The sequence below is a fragment of the Phragmites australis genome, chromosome 12, assembly GCF_958298935.1.
Source record: "Phragmites australis chromosome 12, lpPhrAust1.1, whole genome shotgun sequence".
Lineage (NCBI taxonomy): Eukaryota > Viridiplantae > Streptophyta > Magnoliopsida > Poales > Poaceae > Phragmites > Phragmites australis.
Window position 1 is genome coordinate 24503555 of NC_084932.1, and position 21953 is coordinate 24525507.

General features: G+C 41.8%; 1 protein-coding gene and 1 pseudogene across 1 annotated transcript; both read right to left on the bottom strand.

Moving 5' to 3' along the window:
• Positions 1–5024: 5024 nt before the first annotated feature.
• LOC133886230 (deoxyuridine 5'-triphosphate nucleotidohydrolase-like) lies at positions 5025–5769 on the bottom strand (annotated as a pseudogene).
• Positions 5770–16394: 10625 nt separating this feature from the next.
• On the bottom strand, positions 16395–17880 carry LOC133887545 (BOI-related E3 ubiquitin-protein ligase 1-like). Its single transcript, XM_062327531.1, has one exon. It carries the CDS (start codon positions 17524–17526, stop codon positions 16579–16581), a length of 948 nt encoding a protein of 315 aa, XP_062183515.1. The 5' UTR covers positions 17527–17880; the 3' UTR covers positions 16395–16578.
• Positions 17881–21953: the final 4073 nt, after the last annotated feature.

Below are 21953 nucleotides of genomic sequence, written 5' to 3' on the forward strand. Positions count from 1 at the left end.
TGAACACAGAAAAAACATACTAAAATTTAATCTTTATTACATAAAAATAAGTTCATAAGATACATTACAAAGCATTTCTAAAATGATTCCCTCGAAATCTCACAAAACCTAGATTAATTCTCTCTAATCTATTCTATTCCTCTGTGTTCTCTCATCTGTCGAGTAGTGTTTATCCGCCCACGGCTTCTGTACACAGACCGATCTATATAAGCACAACCAGGCCAGCCCATCACCTGGCCCTCTGCCTTGCGCTCCACCAGGCCGGCCGCCCCACATGGCCTCCCGCCAGCACGTGGACCGAGCCACAGCTCCTCAGCCGACCATCCATGCTGACGAGTTTTTATATTTTTATATTTTTTATATCTAATATTTAAATAAATAGACTCTTAATGGTAATATTTGTAGAAATAGACGTCTACCGTCCCAGCCCTTTGAGAGAGCGGTTAGGATGCCATGATAGTACCGCCACCCTTTACCACCCTCTCAGAGGACGGATAGGGTCCTCGGTTAGCCCCTTACCGCCCTCTTAAGGAGCAGTGAGCCCCACCGCTTGGAAATTTATTTTTTAATTAACTTTTGTATATGTCAATTTAAAAATAGTGCACATTCATTCGGTGAAAAATGTTAGTTGTCAATATTTTGAAAATTTTGGATCGAAATGGTCAAAAGGTGGTCAAAACGGCATCAAGAAGTAGTTACTTTTTGAAAAATTTTGGAACGATATAAATTTGTCAATATTTGTTTATTTATTTGATGTAAAATTGTATGAGTAAATTTTTATGACGTAATGTTGAAAGGATATAAAATCTAATTTTTTGAACGACTGTAGTTATGAAGCACTATTAGCATAATACCCGATAGGGAGGTTACATACTGTGACAAACATTACATGGGACATACGGTGACAAATATTACATGGGACATACAGTGACAAACATTACATGGGACCCTAACCATAAAGACACGATGACAATAAATATTGGCATGTATGGTATACCTAAAGATCAACATAATAGCGTGCCACTGCTAATCCTAACATGTCTTAGGGAGTAAAAATATGCCGGGTTACAGTACATGCTCTCTACTGAGTGCACCTAGGATATTTGCTCTTTCTCAAGGCATCGGGACCACCCCGCCTTAGTGCGACGGGCCCTCTCCCACTTCCTTGCACTCTCTGCTTCGCATGCTTAAGCCGTTGTATGGTCCTGCGTTGTCTTCCTCATGCGCTCCTCCTTCTGCCACTTCAGCTGTAGTTACTCCTGATGTTGCTCATACTCCCCGCGTGCGTACGCTTCCCTTCTCCACCGCATGCTCATGTCGACCCACCCCTTCTGCTCTTCATTTTACTCCATATTGAGCCATTCAATGAAGTCACAGATAGATGAAGGAGACTGAACAAATAATACAAGATGTGAGATTAGTAAAACAACGCGTGAAATCGTATGGAATAAGATATGAAAAGTGCCACATGACTGATCTATGTCACTATACCAGTGGGTACTCATATAGTCCATGTTGAGGCTTGTCATATTTGTAGATGGCACACATGAAGAAGCGTAGGCCATAGATGTAGGAAATGTCCTGGGACTCGCGAAGTCTATAAAGATCGCCACAGAAGTACATCGGCGGTTCGACCCCTAGGGAATGAAAATCCCTCAATGTTTCTTAGGTGGGATTGGTGGAGCTGAGGAAGACATTGCAGTTGAGAGAGGTGAGGAAGGAATGATCTATCCATCGATGAGGGTGAGGTTATTTGTGGTGCCTAGGGGTTGGTACATGGACAAAGTTTATGGGCTTGGCTGGGGGCAGAAGCATAGGATTCCCTGTGAAAGATGGAAAAGTTGTGGAATTGATGCTAGGTAGAGATTCCCTATGTCAAGATAGAGATGTTGTTATTTAATTTATGATAAAGCTCTACCGTGTGGTCACTTATGTCTACAGCCTGTGTTAGGACAAAGGTGTTGTCATTTCATGGTTAAAACTGAGTCGTGTGGTCACTTCGTGTCTAAAACCAGACTCACGACAGAGGTGTCGTGTGGTCACTATGTGTATAAGGAGCTTTGTAAGAAATGTTTTTCTAGCTCTGTTGTAAACAGTTCATACAAAGTCGAGGACGGGAAATGAATCAACCTGTTGAAGAAATGCAACTAGTGTGCGGTCACGTGGGATTAAGAAATGCAGTAATGATATGGAAAGTAGACTATAGAAAGTAGACACGTCCGAATATGTAAGACTAATTCGCGAATCGAATATGTATCATGAAACAAACATATAAGTTACAATAAGAAAGGTAAAATCTTACTGTTATCTCTCCCGCTGTGGTGACGGTGTTCTAAACCGACAGGAAATGCACCTTTTTTGTGACTATGTGTGTGTAACCGTCACGAAAGTTAAATGCCATCAGGAAAAAAAACTGGTTTGGAGTAGTTATAACCTAGCCATGTGTCGTCTAGAATCGACTATAATATAACTTAATAACCGACAGTGGAATTCTGAGTCGTCCATAGAGGAAATAAGTGACTAGATAAACTCTTTACGCGGTTGTTTTCAAAATTGACTGACAATTAGGTTTTAGAACGGACAGTGGAATTTTGAGTCACCTTAGAGCAAAGAACCAACTAGATAAACTTTTTACACCGTTGTTTTTTAAAACTGACTGAGAATTGGATTTTAGAACCTATTGGGTTTCCCCTTCTTTAATAGTGTGCGTGCGTTGGGCTTGCCCCGATGGACCATGTACACATCATCGGCAAAGATAGCCGTCTTCTTTTGTTTGAGAGGAATCGTTCGGTTTTAAATGTAACTAGGACGCCGGCCTGGAGACAAGTGTAGGACGGGCAAGGTGGGGCAGGCAAAGTTGGCACATCAAGCGGGTGTTGATTGCCTAGCTATAGTTGCTACCTTTCTAGGGCCGGCCAGGAACAGCAGCGGGGTGGCCTTGGCGTGGTAGGCTCGCCAACTTGGTGCGCCTTTCCCTCCGCTCATCGATAGTATCCGGGAAATATAACTCTACACGTCTCTACGCACGTACAGTCTACCTTATCATTCATCCCTTCTATCTAATAGGAGTAATATTTATTTATTTATTATTTTCTCACCTACCTTATAACGTTTTCCACTTACTTTAACAACAAAAATCTTAACACAAATTAACTGTATCGATAAACCATGCATCTACATGTAAATTTTCGCGTCCATCGTATCGAAGTGCATCATGCATGCCAGTAAACTACGTATTACTTGAGTAAAAAATAAGCTAAGCCGTACTGACCCGATCATATTTCATTACGTAAGAAATTAATATAGGACCTATTATATTAGTGACGGTTGTTAAAAAATTATCACTAATCACATAGTGTGAGGGCCTGTCATCAGTGACGAGAGATAGCTATAACTCGTTATCAATGTGAAAGTCATTAGTGACAGATAATAATTGTCACCCGTCACTAATGACTAGTCGGAATCTCGAGTATTTTATAAAATTTTGATCAGTTATTAATGATAGGTCATAATTGTCACCTGTCACTGATGACTGAGTGCTCATAGAAGTACTCAAGATTGAGTCATTAGTGATAGGTGATAGTTTATTTTAAAAATTCATAATTGTTTTATACGGGGTTGGATGAAGACAAACTTTATATGAAAAGAATAGTCCTTGACGAGATTTACAACTTTGTAGTTGATCACTTTTTTAAGTTGAAGCCATCTAGATGTACAAATAAAAGTCTAAAAAATTATCTATGGAAACCACACAATTGACCATAAATTAAATTATTTGATCTAGCATAAAACTAGTATGAATGCTTGAAAAAGCCACATATAGGGTTACAAATTTAAAAATCACAAATTTAAAAAACTTTATCATGAGTTGGTAACTCCGATTGATGAAACGTTTACGCATCACTGACTTTTAGATGTAGCATTATGTCTCCAAAAATTTTCAGACAAATTGGAAAAGGTTAATTTTTGATAAAAACTTTAGAGGCCCTATCGAGTGTCTTCCGAGACTTTTTTTGTCAAGAAAGGTACAGATTAGACATGTATTTTTTTTCGGATACATCTCCTCATTAGTTTTGAAAGTAGAGGTCAAACATCATAATCGGACTTCGTTTGTAAAAGTTATAGCTATTTTACTGAATATTGCATGGATTGAATACAAACTTTTTCATACTGAGTTAAATGGAGATCAACTTTATATGAGCATTGTAGAACTTAACAAGATCTATAATTTTATAGTTGATAACTTTTTAATTTGAGGTCATTTAAAGAACCAAATAATCATAGCAAAGTTTTAGGAAACAAAGATTAAAAAAATATATCCTATTATCATCACTAGTATCTCTGTGATTGGATGATAACGATGGATCACACGAGCTATAAGTTTCTAGAATCGAATGTCATGAACCGGATGCATGTGTACGTATTTTGTGTGACTTGTGACTGGTTAAGTGCATGGTCGGGTGACTATCTTGGGACTTATCAGGTGTCAAAAAAATTCAAGCCAAAAATTATTTTCCTTTTTTTTTAAACACACATCAGTGATAGATCACTGATGTATAATCATTGGTGATGGGTTTGGATTCAGACCCATTACATATATATAACTATTAGTGACAGGTCTAGATCCAAACCCGTCAATGATGTATGTCATTGGACCCGTTAGATCCAAACCAATCACTATTGTATAGCCATTAGTGACGGGTCTAGACCCGTCACTGATACTACTAGAGAAAATATTTGTACAAACGGTTCAAAAACTCCATACAGGATACTTTTTTAATTATCTATGGAAAAGAGTCTGTACAAATCAGATTTGTACAGATGAATTTTAAACCGTATGTACAAATAATTTGTACAGATAGCTCGTTACTGAAGCTGTATGTACTAAATAGGAAGAGTACAAGACCACTACCTAAGAAACCAACACCCAACACATAACTACACCATCCATAACATATAAATCTCCAAACTACAACCAGAATGACATAGTAGAGACGGCTCGCTTAATATACACCAGAATGATACTAAAGAATACGTTATTACATCAAGAAAGCTTACATCCATCGAAAGATATCCATCACGGCTCAGGCGTCGGTGGATCTGAACCCTTCATCCCCACGCACGATGATGTCAAGGTCCTCCAATCCACGACCTCGGGCGTCGCGATCTCCTCGATGATCACATGTGCGATGCGGTTGCTGGGCTTGACGGCGAAGTCCACGTCCAAGTGGTTGAAGAGGATGACCCCCACAGGGCCGCGGTAGTCCGTGTCTACCATGCCGGTACCCACATCGATGGAGTGCTTCAGCGCCAACCTTGACCTTGGCACTGCAACTACCGGACCAGATAGGCATTTTGACAAACACCTAAAGTGCAAAGCAAGAAAGGGGTGCGGAAGAAGAAAAGAGAAACAGGTCACTCACCGATGCACGCGTAGGTGCCCTCCGGGATGGTGATGCTGAGGTCCATGTGCACCAATGCCTTCCCCCTCGCCGTCACCACCATCTCCGCCGCACTGGCAAACAAGAAGAGCATCAGGCAATCCGTGCAATTCCGAGGCTTCTGTGGATGTTGCGTGAGAAGTGTGTACCTTCATAGGTCATAGCCGGCAGCGAGGGCATATCCACGAGACAGCAGGATGGCCCTCTCGGAGAGCTTCTTGACCTTGAGCAGGGGCGAGATCTTGGAGATCTTCTAGGAAGGCTCATGGACGGAGTTGGCGGTGGCGGCGCCATTGGAAGCGGCCATGGCCATGGTGGAGAGGGTTCTTGAGTGGAGGCGGTGGGAGAGTGGGAGAAGGGAAGGAATCGATCAGCAGTAGGGTCCAACAGGAGCCTGACGTAGAGGCAGAGGAATGGGAGGGAGGGGGCAAATCTGAGGGGAGGGAGGGACCTGGAGATCTGAGGGGCACTCTAGGAAGAGGTGGGAGGATAAGATTTCGTGAGAGAAGGTTCTGGGAACGTAGTGAACACGTGGGGAGAACGAAAGCGGGACGCTCGGTTGTATTTGGAACCGTCTGAACTATCTACGCATGGGAGAACGCCTGGGGAGATGAAAGCGGGAAGCTCGGTTGTATTTGGAACCGTCTGAACTATCTACACGTGGGAAGATACAAAGCGGACGCTCCGGGGTGTATTAGAACCGTCTGAACTATATCATTTATATAGACGGTTATATTTAGGAGCCATCTATATTACTAGTACAGATGACTCTCATTTGAGAACCGTCTGTACTAAAGTGTTCCACTTTATAGAAACTACTCCAGTTATTTTTTAGACGGTTCTAGTTTATAACCGTCTGTGATACCCTTTGTACAGACGGTTCTGGATAGGTGTCTGCAGAAAGGGCGTCTTACTAAATTATTTTTTAAGTAATGTGATATATGTCATTAGACCTGTTATTAATGTATCCATATTAATAACGTGTTCGTATTGATAAGAATTTTACCTATCGCTAATAAAGTTTGCACGAAATTAGTTGCAGCATTCCGGTTCTAGGCCATCTTTCGCTAGAAATACGTATGAGTACATGTCCTCCAATCGAATTGTTCCTGTATGTGTACGCTATCGCCTGATCACGTCGATGTACGAGTGTGTTGACCGTCCATCATCTCATGATCTCGACGCCACGCCCAACACAACTTAAACTACTTTTCGACCTTTTACTTTTCTCGGTCATCGAGCTCTAGATTGCGGACTGGCCTATCTACTATTCGCATTCTAGCTCATCGTGTGGGCCCACGCGCAGATGGAAAGTGGTGAAGGCGGCCAGAGCCAGTGATCGAGGGCACATCGATGGCCCCACGGAAAAAAGATCCTGTAGAAAAAGGCACACGGTATGCATCTGCATGTACGCGATTAAGCACGCACGCATGTGACTTTTGGCTATCTGGCTACCTTAATTACTGTGGATAGAGTAAACAGATAAAGACGTGCACTCATGGATCAAGCAAAGTGGCAAGGCAAGATGAGTTCCAGTTCGATTCCATGCCATTCCATTTTGAGGGATGATTAGCTAGCACTAGCAGTAGCAGTCGTAAAGCAAAGCAAAACCGGATCGCCTGCAACCACAGAACAAAAAGCCCACCATGATTAAAGCTTAGCCTATTAAGTTAGCTAGCAAGTACATTATTAGCACGCCTGATTAAGTTAGCTAGCTAGCTAAGTACTACGCACTACAAGAAGAGAAGCCTTGAAACGGCGGCAGCATGGCATGTGACCGCGTTAGTGCGTGGATCGTGCTCTCAAACAAAGAGACCATTTGTGCCAAACAAACAAAGAAAAAAGGAAAAAGGCACGCTGCAAACATAGTGCTCAAGGCACCCTTTAAACATGCATGGCAGCTCCAGGATCATCACGGAAAAAAGTAATAGAGACAGTACTTTTGTAAACGAAAGCAGTCTGGAACAATTAAAAGAAAAGCATGGATGGAAAATAAAGAAGGAAAAAAGGAGAAAAGGTCAATCGGTCGAGGTTGTCAGTCATCTCAAGCTTAATCACTCTTGCCGAGTACAGTATGTTTCCTCTAGCTTAGTGCCATCGATGCCCTATGGCATCATAGATTTTCTTACTAGCTTGCTTGCTGAAACGAAGAAAACGGTGTTATAACTCTTAGGCTTAAACTGATAGGATTTTAATTAGCCTAAAAATATGAACACCAAATTACATTATGAAAAAATGTGACTAACCTGATTAGAAGATGCCATCCAATGGCCGCAAAGATCTATGTCTGCCTGATATAGATGTGCATGAGATGATTGTCGATGTAGATGTCATGTATGTAACAGGTGACGTCGGCACTAGTGATGGCCGGTGGTCGGCTTTTGGCCTTCAAGCCACTGCCTGAGCTAACCTTGATCGGTAGGTTTAGGGCTAATCCTCTTTAATTATATTACTTTGTTGAGGATGAGGTTAGCCCCTTTCTTATTGCTCGGGGTGGCCTGGGACAAAGCCTATAAGTCAGGGCCATGGCTGACCGATCACAGCCTCTCGATCAACTGTTGTCTTATTTTTAGGGTCGCAGTTAGTCGAGATCACACCTAATATTCTTCCACTTGATCGAAAGACTAAGAACATAAGCTCCACACTCAACAGAACATCACACTAAGATATAGTGTTACAACAGTTAATAAGACACCACTGAAATCTCAGCATCTATAGTGTACTACTCTATCTCAATATGATAGTTACTTATATTTATTTGGGAGATGGCTTATACACTTATGGTTCTTTTGTGCAGTTTGTTTTCATTTGTCATCGTGTGCACATTGAAAATGTGAAAACAAACTTTACAGTTTCAGAATCGAAGTTTGAGATATCATTTTGTCCTAGAAGTATAGGCTGTGAATAAGTCTTATACGGCACTAATTTTGAGACAAGCTTTTAACAGGGAATCATCAAGCTAAACATGATACACAACACTTATATACTGAACATAATACTTAACTCTTATAGGTTGAACATCAATAATTTGATTATGGATCCATCTTTCACAACGTCATGTGTTTGGCAGCATCACTTGACATATTGTTACTCAAAACAAAATTGCACTCTAACATAATAAGTTCCAGGATAGAATCTTAAACCAAAAGAATTTTTTTCTTATTCTTAAACCACAACATCCTCATGTGGATTTCTCATTATCCAATAGCTTTATAACATGCTGCAAAACAGCTTGCATCATTAAGGATGCCTTAAGAGATTGGTTAGAGTCAGTCCAGAATATGACTCCTCCTGGAAGGGTGAAAATTTGACTTCATGTGGATTTGTTAATATCAAAACCCCTTGCATAATTGGCATATAAATAATGCACAATTTTATGGTTATGAGAATTTTTATATGTGAGCATGCAATCATTAGCACCCTGTGTATAACGTAAAGTTGTCTTTAGTAGTTTTTTAGTGGTCCAGTTCTGGATCAATATCTGCTAAGTATTCCGGTTACAAAAATTAAATGAGAGTGCATACAAACTTAAGTATACGTAATATTCATGACAACAATAGCGTAAGAAAATCTTTTATCACCCTCAATAATCGGAGTAAACTCCCTTAGAATTGGACCTATCCTAGTGAATCTTAATGGTTAAAACATGAGATACATCACCAAGACAATCTTAATACCTAGGAGAGAAAAGAGTTCTTTGGGTCTTAAATATTAATATCCCTATTGCTGATAGTCAACAAGATATCATCGATATAAACAGCTAAGAGGTTAAACTTACTCTCACTGGTCTTAATGTAATCTTAAGGTAAAGCTTAAGGTATTTTTATGTGAGGCTCACATTATTCATAAACTTCAGAATAAACTGGAGGTTTAAGTTTTAGAGACAAAATATGATATTCTCTCAGACTACCGGCATTGGAAAATAAGTCTGATTGTCCTCAAGTATAGTTTATCTTGCCTCAGAACTCCTACTAGAAACAACATCTCTATAGTACCTTAATTCTTTGATATTAATATGCTGGGATAATGAGTAAGGATTTTGTTCAAAGGGGTAATGAGATGTCTCATTCCCCCCCCCCCCCCCTCGAAATGTGCATAAATACAACAATTTCGGTGAAACAAACATTTCACTCTAAGTGAAGCCAATAGAGTTGGCAATATGCTTAATGCTCCCCAATTGATCCATAAGAGTGTATCATAGAGAATCACAAATAAACTTACTTTTCGTAATAGGAACATAAATTACATTATTAGGATGGAGGGTGAAAATATAATTTAGTACCGATGGAAACCTTCCAACAGCTTCAACATTAGTCTCATATCCATTCTCTAAGACTTCGCTTTAAAACTTTGATGGTCTTAAGATAATATTAGCAGCATAAACATAGTCTTTTATCTTAGTATCTCGTCTACTTTATATATGAATGGACACATTTATGAGCACAATCATAGTTCACTTCTCATTCTACGTTGTCGATCCTTTTAGAAAAGAATGACGTGATGAAGTGAGTTAGCAAAAATCCAATAATTCTTCATGTTCTAGCTCATTAACTTTTGAGCACTCTTATGATCAGTGTATTGGCAAGAATCTTTTGAGGAACTTCATAATGCTTTTCTATTATTGCCAGATAATCATAATTTAACTGAATGATTGCTCCCCCAGATCCTAAAGTTTATGATCATAAGGGACATCTGCTTAAATTGCTCCCACTAGTCACCAGAATATTGAATTCTCATCAATATCCAAATTATTAGATGTTTCTTTAATGAGAGCCAATCATTATCACTATGTTTGTATCCGTAATCAATATACATAGCCTCAAAATTAATACTATACTAATAAAATTACTCTATTCCTATAAACAACCTAAGAACTCATGGTTGAATCTATACTGATCATTATTTTAATATCCATAAAACCGTGAATAATTGCATGCCATGAAATTAACCCTATGCTAGTCAGGTTAATCACATGCTAATGACAAACCTTATAAATTCTAGTTCGCTTCACTGTTGTACAGAAACGAAGAAGAACTTAACATGAGGAAAGAATTACCAGTCTAACTTTGCATCATCTTTTGGTGGAAAACGAATAATAACATGATTCACTAATGGAGATGGTAAATGATCACAAAAAATATTGGTCAGTATGTAACCACAAGCCATAAACATGATTCTTAAATCAACATGAAATCTCTAATCAAAATTTCTCGTTGGTTCTATTTTGATTAGAGAAACTATGGGAATGACGCATGAATACAATCAACATTTGTCGGAATGTAATCGTGTGCTACAACATAACCCCAAACATCATCAAATCTCCAATTAAGACTTCTCATTTGTTCCATCTTAATCAGAGATAACTTAATCATAACACAGTTATGATCATACAAATGCTTGAGATGATGACTTAATAACTTAATTAATTTAAGAATCAATCAAATGACACATGACCATAATGATGTTGGTCAATATATAACTATGAGCCACAAGATTACTCATAGGCACATTAAGTCTCAAAGCAAAATACATCAATTAGAGGCAAGATTAATTATGTGATCAAAATTGATGTGTATTAAACATTACTTAATTGCAGAAGCATAAACATTAAACAATATCATAATTAATGAGCAGTAAATAAATGCTAAAAAGAAAGCAAGTTAAAAAACTTAATCTCATAATTTAGGGCAATATTAAAGCTTAAAAAATTCTTGATAACATAAAAAAGTAGTTCATTTAAATTTCTTAGGAGAATCATAGTAATTGATCCCATCTTAGCTTATCTTTGGAATGAACTTAAACATAATTTATGGCACAACTAAGAAATATACAAAAGGATAGCCTAAATCTTACGTCCAAAATTGGGTCCATTAAATATGCATGGCTTAGGGATATAAATATTTCATTAGTGGGCAATAAATTCTGATAATTCATGATTATAAACAACTTTGGTTGGAATACAACCATGAAGAATTAACATTAAGTATATATTAATGCTCAAAGGTTGGTTATAGTCCCAAATCAAAATTTCCTGCTGGTTCTATTTTAATCTGAGACAAACTTAATCATAAGAGACCATAAACTTTCACTTAAACATTAACTAAATTTGAGCATTTCTCAATTATCACAAAATAATTGCATCATTTTGGGCAAGTAAAAACTACTCAAAAGTTACATAAGTCAAAGCATCATTATTTGGGCAATATTCATTAGCCAAGGATGCTATAAAACAGTACATCTCTCGGAGCAATTATCAACTAAGGCAGCGTGTAATAAAATAACATTAACAATGAGAAAATACACTAAAAACATTAAATACTAAACTTAATCTCATTAAAACCCAAACTTAATCTTGGCCCAAGAAAAAACCCGTGCGCAGCCCAATATGCCCCGCAGGCCTGCCTAGCTCCCTCGCGCATCGACAACCGTCGATCGCCATTGGACGGTTGGGATCGCACCTGCATGGAATAAAAACCCTGCGATGGCTGACGGGAACCCAAACCCTAAAACATTTCGCCTCTCCTTAGACTTTCTAGTGAGTGAGGGAAAAAAGGCGATGGCGCGGGACACCTTCGTCGGAGATGAGGCACCACCGTGGCCCCTCTCGCCGGAGCGCACGTGCGACCAAGTTTGCATGCGGATCCATCGAATGGATCTGTGGTGGCACGATGAGTTGAAGCAGCGTGCCAAGGGAGTCCCTGACAGCGAGGTTTACGGTGTTGCCGAGCCTCTTCTTCCTTGCCGACGTGCACGAGGGAGATGATGACAAATGGTCTCCAGTCACGGGCGAGGCGACAGGGACTAAGGTGTATGATGGCTATGGCAATTCGTCGGCAAAAGGAAGCAACCCGATGATGACTCGGCGGTGAACAACAACATCGACAAAAAGGTAAGTATTTCACCGCCGCTATCTAATCTAGTGTTGCAATTTGGGATTCTTGATAGGGTTCTCATATTTGTGAGAAACATTAGGGTTTTGGGAGGGGAAATTTCTTAGGATTTCATGAGTTGCCTTGATCCCCTCCTTCTATGTGCTAACCGAGTGAAATTGATTGCTAAGGATTCTAATTGACCCCTAATCTAAGAACAACTAATGCTAAACTAGGCTAATTGCATTAGACCGAAGCCAATTAGCCTCGATTCGAAACAATTATCATAAGGTTGAAGCAATTAAGGTCCAATGTGAACAATTAGCATTAATTCGAGAGATAAACACATAGACATAGGCTAATTGAGGCTAAACATCATTAACCAAGCGCAATTAAGGTTCTAATAGGGTTCACAATAAGGCTAGATGGCTTTGATGCCAATGTTATAGCTCTCAGGGCTTAAACCAATAGGATCTTAATTAGCCTAATAACGCGAACACCAAATTGCATTAGAAAAATGTGACTAACCCGAATAGGAGATACCATCCAATGGCCACGAAGACCTCCGCCTGCCTGATGCAGATGTGCATGAGATGGTTGTTGATGTAGATGTCATGTATGCAGCGGGTGACTTTGGTACTGGCTATGGTTGGTGGTCATCTTTTGGCCTTCAAGCCACTGCCCGAGCTAACCTTGATCAGTAGGTTTAAGGCTAATTCTCCTTAATTGCATTACTTCATTGAGGACGAGGTTGGCCCCTTTCTTATTGCTTGGGGTGGCCTGGGACCAAGCCTACAAGTTAGGGTCATGGCTGATCGATCATAGCCTCTCGGTCAACCGTGGCCCTATTCTTGGGGTGGCCGTTAGCCGAGATCATACCAAACAAATGGTATGTTTAATGAGTTATCACTAAGCTTGGAAGAATTTCGTAAAAGAAGTCGATTGAGAGTGCTAGCTTCTATGGGACAACGTTAACACTGGGGATTCTTTATTTTTCCACACTTTCTAATTATTAGGCGTTTAAAAATAAGATCAGTGTCTCAGGCGACGAAGAATGACAACCACCAACGGGGTTAAGAGGAGGGGGCTTCGTTCGTTGTTGGGCTTAGAAGAGCTCCTGAGGAGTGAGGTCGGCCCGGTGGAGGCGGGCAATGGGGCATGGTGAGGCGACAGAGGTGCCGCCGGTTGTGGGCGGTGGAGGACGACCAATGGGCTGGGATCAGAGTGGGGGAGCTCCAAAACGGAGATGTTAGTGCGACGAGGGTGGCGACACGGATCCAACAGCAGGGACGGTGCTAGAGACGGTTGGAGGCAGGAGGGGAAGTGGAAGATAATGCGGATGCGGATGCCGTGAGAGAATATGTTGCTGGATCCGCGAGTGATAAAGTTTCGACTATGTGAGGAAATTGTCGTATGCGAGAGAAGATGAACGGGGTGGTGGAAGATGATGCAGATGCCGATGGATTCTCATCCGATGGTCCACGACGGTTGACCAAACTTGAGGCGAAATTTTAGGAGAAAATTTCTTATTTGCCATCGAAAGACAAGGTAATTCCCTATTTGCTATCATACGAAATGAACTTCCTTATTTGTCACTGTTTCTAATGTTCTTTCATTTCTCACCACTATCGTCCATTTGACCCATATAAAAGACATATTTTCCTTTGGGGAGGAGTAAACCATACTTATATATAAAAACCGTACTTAATTTATCATATTTTCTAGTTAGAAAGTATTGTGAATATTAAACTAAATCATATTACATAAACAGCCACATCACTAATACATCAACTGTAGTCTAGTCACCTTCTTATTTTAATATCTATTTTTCTATAACAAGAGACACAACAAATAAGCACAATAAAATTATCTACACAAAATTTTCTAGTAGTTTGGTATTCACCATAAAAATTAATTTTGATTTGTGCTATGCCTAATCATAGTCACAATGCAACTATACAACTCCTCTAATGGTATGGAAACAACATGATTCAGAAATTCATATTTCATTATCTATTCCTCTAAATTCAACGTTCAAAAATCATATAGAAGCGTAAAGAAATTATCTACAACTCTCTAATATATCACATTATAAGATTTAGCCTCTAAAGAGCTCTAAACTTCGATTAGCTATCAGCGGCCGCACCTAAGGCTGTCGTCCTCCTTCACAAGGTTAAATGTATCTTTTATATGGGTCAAATGGACGGTATTGTCAAGAAATAAATAAAAATTAGAAGCAGTGACAAATAAGATACTTCATTTTATAAAATGATAAATAAAAAATTAGCTTATCTTCCGATTACGGATAAAAAATTTATCTCAAATTTCAGTCGCCTATAATATAGCAACGGCCTTATTTTTCTGCGTCTCACAACGGATCCAATTGCTTATTACGTGCTCCATTTGAAAGCAAGCGGATGTACTACCTACGACTACAAGAGTAGGAATGATGGCTTTGAAGCGTAAAGGGATTGTACGGCAGTACCTAAACTGATGGCACCAATTTTTTCTTGAACAAGTGCGTACACACGTTTTTTTCTTTTTCTTTTTCAAGGGAAGTGTACGTATGCGTGTGGCCAGCCGAATTCAAAAGTATGGTAGTACGTAAGTGCTAGTACTACAGAAAACTGCATGCATGGCGTCATTCATTGCAAGCCCGATCCGTAACTGAAATGGTTGGTAACTCCCCGAATCAACCCTGCTATTACAAATTGGAAGGTTGCACGGATCTCCTTCGTGAACCACCTCTAATTTCATATTTTTTCTTTTTTCTCTCCCACCCAATAGATGAGGAGAAGAAAAAAAGAAAGAGAGAAAATTACACATTAACTTTAACTATTACGAGCACAGAACTTTTACATGCCCTTGTGGGCATGTGGCTTACCATGAATATTTATTCATATTGCAATTCGTATTTGAGAAGTAAGCACCGAGGAGCCGTTCTTGCGAGAAGTAAGCAAGGGATGTCGTGAACGGTGGGATGTCAAAGAATAAATAAATATATTGGACATTTTTCGCATTCTGGAACTACCATCAATGCAAAAGCTTGAAAGCTGCAGGACGCGGCTTCTTTTCCCCCTCTCTTTTCGCCACCGGACCGGACCGCCGTGCATGCATGCATGCAACCGATCCACGGCAACAGCAGATGCTCAGAGTAGGCACCGACAGGCACCCAAAGGTGTTGATGCCGCTGCTGCTCCCAAAAGCAGCTGGGCCAGAACGAGACATGCAAGCAGGACAGGAGTAGCAGGATAAAAAAAAAAAGGCAGTGGCACCAGCGTCTCCAAATAAGGCCCTGTTTGTTTCGGATTATAGAATCTGGATTGTGATCAAAATCTAAAAGCTGAAACAAACAGCTGGATTGTAAAATCTGGATTCTGATCACAATCTAAAAGCTGAAACAAACAGCTAATTGGAAAAGCTGAATTGTTACAATCCAACACACAGATTATAACAATCCAGCAATCTGCTTTACACCAGATTCTAACAATCCATAATCCAGCTTTTTACAATCCAGATTTTACAATCCAGTTTCTTACAATCCACAATCTATAAGCTGCTTTTCACAATCTACAGCTGAAACAAACAGGGCCTAAACAAGGCTGCTTGCTGATGCCACAGAGGGTTGCAGAAAAATGTGGTGCCAATGCCCGATGGGCAGTGCCATCTGCAACTGCAATTGCAGTGCAAGCAACAACCAAAGCTGCTGACCAGAGCACAGATGAGATCACTCAACGCAGCAGTTGAATTGCTGAAAGCTTTTCTTTTCTTCTACAGACAAAGTGGCAGGCAGCACAGGCAGGAGTATCTTTCTACTGCTGCTCTGCGTTCATGTGTTGTTGTTGTGTATCTTTATCTGCGTCTGTGCCCCGCGGTTTGACATTGAATACTACTGCATCGGAAAACGTGGCGGATTAATGCTATGTGCATGTAACTTGTCACACACAACATTTTTGGGGTTCTTCAAGACACATTGATTCGAGAGAAATTGGCATATCACAAAACAGAGCAAGAACTCGTCTGACCAAACAGAGCAAAAAAAAAAGAGGGTTGGAGCTGGAGAATATGCCATGGTAACAGGCAGTGAAATCTTCCACCCGGCCCGGCCTTTAATTTTACAGAGGCATCACCCAGAAGAAAAAGAACAGAACGAACGGGATGAATTGGTCTAATCTAGGAACCTACGAATTTTACTGAGCAGCTGGATTTAGCTAGCGAGATAGACGGAGCCGAGACACGCCATGGACGGTGGCGGCGAGGAGGTCCGATCAGTTGGCGGCGATGTGGATGGACGCGTTTTTGGCGGCGAGGCAGATGGGGCAGGCGTCTAGCCTGGGCTCGCACGCCTTGCACAGGCACAGGTGCCGGCACGGCAGCAGCAGCACCGCCGCCTCACATTCGCCGCACGCCTTGCAGGCCCACTTGGTGCCCGGCGCGTCCTTGGCCTCGAAGCAGCAGGACTGCGCGTCGTCCGCGGCCGCCGGGGAGGACGTGGGATCGGACTCGCCGAAGCCCTCTGCGGGCGCGGGGCAACTGCCGGCGCCGCGGAGGAGGTACTCGAGCGTGGCGCGGAGCCCCGCGGCGACGGCCTCGTTGCTGCGCGCGAGGCCGCACCACGCCTCGCTCTCGGCGGCAGCCTGCCGGAGACGCTCCTCGAGGTCCGCGGCGCGCCGGCGCGCGGCGTCCAACTCCGTCTCCTTCTCACGCAGCCTGCGCGCCGCGGCACCCGCGGCGGCCTGCACCAGCGCCTGGCACTGCCGCTTGCGCGCATGCTCTAGCCTCGCGCGCAGCCGCTCGCACTCGGCCCATACGAGCGCGTCGATCTCGGCCCCCTGCTGGCACAGCTCCGACACCAGCGCGTCCGCCACCGACGCCGATGCCGCTGCGGTCCGCCCGCTGGTCGACGTCATCGCCGACTCCACCATCCGGCTTGCCGCGTCCACCGGCGCCAGCGCCTGCTGCTCAACAACCGCCTTTTGCATCCCCGGGATCGGCAGCAGCGCCGCCGACGAGGTCAACACGTACTGCTCGGGCTCCACCTCCCTGCCGCGCTTCCGCGACGCCACCACTCCACCGCCATTACAGGTCAGCTCGCTCTGCGCGCCGCTGACCACGCCAGCTCCGTTGTACTGGCACCCGTACCCAGTGTTGCCCACGGCCGCCAGGAGCGCGCCGTAGGGCAAGCACCCGAAGGCGAACTGCGCTTGCACGGCCATGTCTGGAAGAAGAAGCTTTCCAAGGATGAAGACGAAGGTGAGAGCCGGGAGGGGACGAGACAATGCCAAGAACGCGAGGGGAACGATGTGTGTGGAGGCAAGAGGAGGGGCGCGAGCGCGCGCGCCTTTTATAAAGCGGAGGTGGCGACGCTACATGGAGGACGACGGGACGGGGCCGAGTGGCCAGTCGTGGGAGGCAACGACAAAAGCCGCGGGGGTGCACGATTACTAACAATTAATTACTCCTCTAGTACTGCTCCGGCAGGTAATTAATCAGCGCAATAATGGGGCCTGTCCCAACGGGCAAGACAATCGGATCCAAAAGGTGTCCCCACCACAGGCCTACCTTTCCTGCACTCACAGGAGTCACAGCTCGGTATGCGCACATCACTTGTACTGTCACAGCTACATGCAGCAGGTGTGAATGCATGCCATGGTGTAGTCAGAGCAGTTGGATTAATCCTGGATGCAGTTGGATTAATCAAGTGACGACACTGCGTGTAGCACTAAAAAAATGGGTCGTCCGATCCGGCGATCTCTCTCGGCGACCCTTTCCGAGGCTCTGAGCACAGGGAGAACTAGACCACGCTGGTTGATAAAATCAAAGCAGAAGATGGTGATGGACTGGAGCAGATAACAACAGCAACAGCATGTGGATCAGATGGGATCAGAGGTGAGCTGGGGTTCCCAACCCTTTCCTTTTTTTCTCACGCCTTTTCCTAATCTTCGGTCTTCGCTACCGCTTCAGATCATGTTTGTTTGTAGATTATTATTCAACCAGAAAACTAAAACAAACCAGCTTTTAACAATATACTCACTCCAATTATAAATTTAGATTGTTTTAGATTTATACATAAAGATTAAGAAAGTAGATCAAATGACTTTGTTGTCATTTATTTATTCTGTATTGAAAAAGATAACTCATTAATTTGTGAGAGTTGTAGCATTCATTAAATAAGAGTAAAAAAGAACCAAAGATAAAAAAAATACATAGAAGTTTAAGAATGACTTATATTTAGAGAATAGTTGAGGAGGCTAAAATGATCTATATTTATAATCAGAGGGAGTAATTTTTAGATCATAACAATTCAATAATATGTCTTTCACCCATTTATATAGATTATATAATTTAACTTGTTATAATCCACTGTCTACAAATTAATTTTCCTAATCTCACGGAAACAAATATACTCTTAATTTGTCCTCCAGTAGCGAATTTTCCGCTTTTCTTCAGCGGATATTTCGTCTTTATCAGTTGGTGGATCTCGTCGCGGCGTTTGAGGTTGGCGAAGTGGAGGCAACGCCTACGCAACCACAGGGGCACGTGGGCCCACGCCCTGCGCCACCGCTCCACCAGCAGGCAGCTTTTCGTCGGCATGCCGTGCCGCGCCAGCCGGGTGGATGGCTTGACTTCGCTAGCTACACGTCGGAGCAGTGGAGCACGCACCAGCTGCCAGGCGCTGGCCCTGGCCGTGGCGACCTCTTCTTTTATTGCTTTCTTCCAAACGCAGATGGAGATGGGGACGGGGATGGCGCGGCGCAAGCGGACAGTCAAACCGCCAGGGATGATTCTCCCCCGGCGAGATTCCGCCGCCTCATTGTCTTTTTCTTGTTAGCCAATCCACCTCCGGGCTAATCTAACCTAATCTAGATCTCATCAGGTCTAATCTAATCTAGTCTAGTCTAATTAATGTGATGAGTAAGCGTGAGTGGTAAAGGGCGGCAATGTGACCTGGCCGTGCGTGCTCGGCAAGGGCAGGCGGGTTACGCAAGGAGATGGGTCCAATTGGACGGGTGGGCGACAAACTAAAGCAAGAGATTAAGCGCAGGTTTACGTTTGGTAGTTCGTAGTTAATGTTTGTGCTGCCGGCGGGCAAGATTTGGTAGTGCTGGCTCATGGAAAAGATTATTGGTGCTGGCAAAGGGAGCACAACTGCACAAGCATTTGCCGTAGCGTTTTTCGTTGATGTACTAGTATATCAGACAAGTGCAGGGTAACTTTTAGTACGTACTCGATTGCTTTTTTTGATGCAAGTGCGCCCCCCACCCCCCACAAAAACACACACAGTTTTTTAATTCCAAATACGTACCCCGTAGCACCGTTACCGTATGATACGGCGCTTATCTATCATCCAACACGATACGATGGCTTCTATAATGGTTTCTATTGTCTCCTGGTTCGTCTAATCCAATCCGCTGCTCTAACTTTGCATGCTTCAAGGGGATGAATCCACGTAATGTACGTGAGTAAGGAGTCTAAACAATGGAATGCTAGATCATTTAAATGGTCCTAGGGATATTGAAAGTCACGCTAGATATCACTATGTCATCTTAGAGGGCATGCAAGTATGGATGATAACAGTACTCTCCCTGATCGTAAATATAGGTTGTTTTAACTTCATCAATTATTCTTTAAATATAAGTTATTTTCGAACTTTTATGTATTTTTTTTCTCTTTTGTTCCTTTTTTACTCTTGTTTAATAAATGTTACGACTTTCACAAATGAATACGTTATCTTTTCTAATACAGAATAAATAAAGGGTAACAATATCATTTGATCTACTTTTTAATCTCTATGTACCAGTCTAAAACGACATATATTTGCAATCGGAGGGAGTATATTTTATCCATGTGCTTATAGGTAAAACCCCAGTAGAAGTAGATTTAGAATGCATTTGTTGCACATGGGTCTAGGTGTGCGGATTTGATGATAAACATAATATGCAGAGAGATACGTGCATGAAATAGTCTTACTTATGTCCGTTTCATCTGTGTACTCCCTTGACGCATCTAACATATGTGGGTTCAAATTATTTTTAGTATATAAACTAGTTGTCCAGGGTTTCATCATCTTATTCCAACCCCCACCTAACCGTCGTAGTGTCATACTATCTCAGAACAGGTTATCACAGACGTATTTTAAATTATATCACAGACGGTTATGTGTTCTGTATCTGTAAAAGTGTATGTGATATCGATCTTATTACAGATGCCTATAACTCCGTCTTTGAATAGTAAATGCCATATACGAAATTTTAAAAAATTTGTCTGTGAATAGTAAGGGTCACATACGTGCTTTTAAAAAAAAAAAATTCATCTATGTGTAGGAAATGTCACATATGATTTTTGCTAAACCTCGTCTATATAAAGTGTCAAAGATCGATTTTAAGAAAAAAACCATTTGTGTGGCCCTTTCCTCCAAAAAAGCTATTTTACTTCCTAATTGCTCTCATGATATGACATTCATACTTCACGCTATACAAATTAAAGAACATCACAACATTTACATATAACAAATATTAAGAACATCGTGAAAAAAGTCATTAGTGACAGGTGATAACCGGTATTAGTGATGAATCTTGTATCCGTCACTCTTATCGCGTCAATAGTGATAGGTCAGTAGTAACAAGTGATTACCTGTCACTAATGAGGTTATAATTTTGACCTGTCATTAACAACCGATGAACATTTTATCATTTTTTGGATTAAAAAAGTCAAAAAAATATTTTTTTCACCGAGCCATCCCAACGCAGGCCCATTCTATATGCTTCACAAGCCACAATTTTTTCACATTATTTTCAAGTTTGCATTCCATGGGAATCAAATTCGCGACCTCCTCCTCGTGCGTGTAGCCACCTTACCACCTCTACTATCACGTAGTTGTGATAGAAACTAGATATTTTTTCCTTTTAATCTTCTTTGCCAAAGGTCATTAGTAACACGTCACAACCATGACCCATCACTAACGACTAATTTTACCGAACTTCGTCGAGGGTTATAATTTGATAGGTGGCCCGGAGTGCATTTGGTAAAATGGGCATAGCTTTGCATACGAACTCTTTTTTTGACTCTATGGACATCTACAGAAAAAGTTACATCCATTCCTCCTCCACTTTGTCGGGTTCAAAGAATTTTTCGAGGCCAAAAAAGGCTTAGAAGATTGAATTCTCGCCCACAGAAGTTTCTGCACAACTTTTGGAATGCGCATTTGTATCCATAGCTGCCACACCTTACGTCAAACTTGACCAGATGTACAATGATTCCTATTCTAATGCTGCTGAGGTGAGAAAAAATAAGAGAAAAATAAAATAAATATAAGAAATATTTGTAAATATCATCATTAGTGACTAAAGTTGGTCATAAGTGACGGATATAAGTTGACATGTCACTAATGACTGGCATAGGACGACCCGTTACCGATAAGTAGATCATTAGTGACGGGTCAAGTTGTGACCCATCACAAATGACTAGCATAGGACGATCCATCACTACTGAGTGGATCATTAGTGACAGGTCATAACTTGACCCATCACTAATGACTGGTATAGGACGATCCGTCACTGATGACCTAATCATTAGTGATTGGTCACAGTTTAACCCGTTACTAATAATTAGCCTAGGACGACCCATCACTGATGACCTAGTC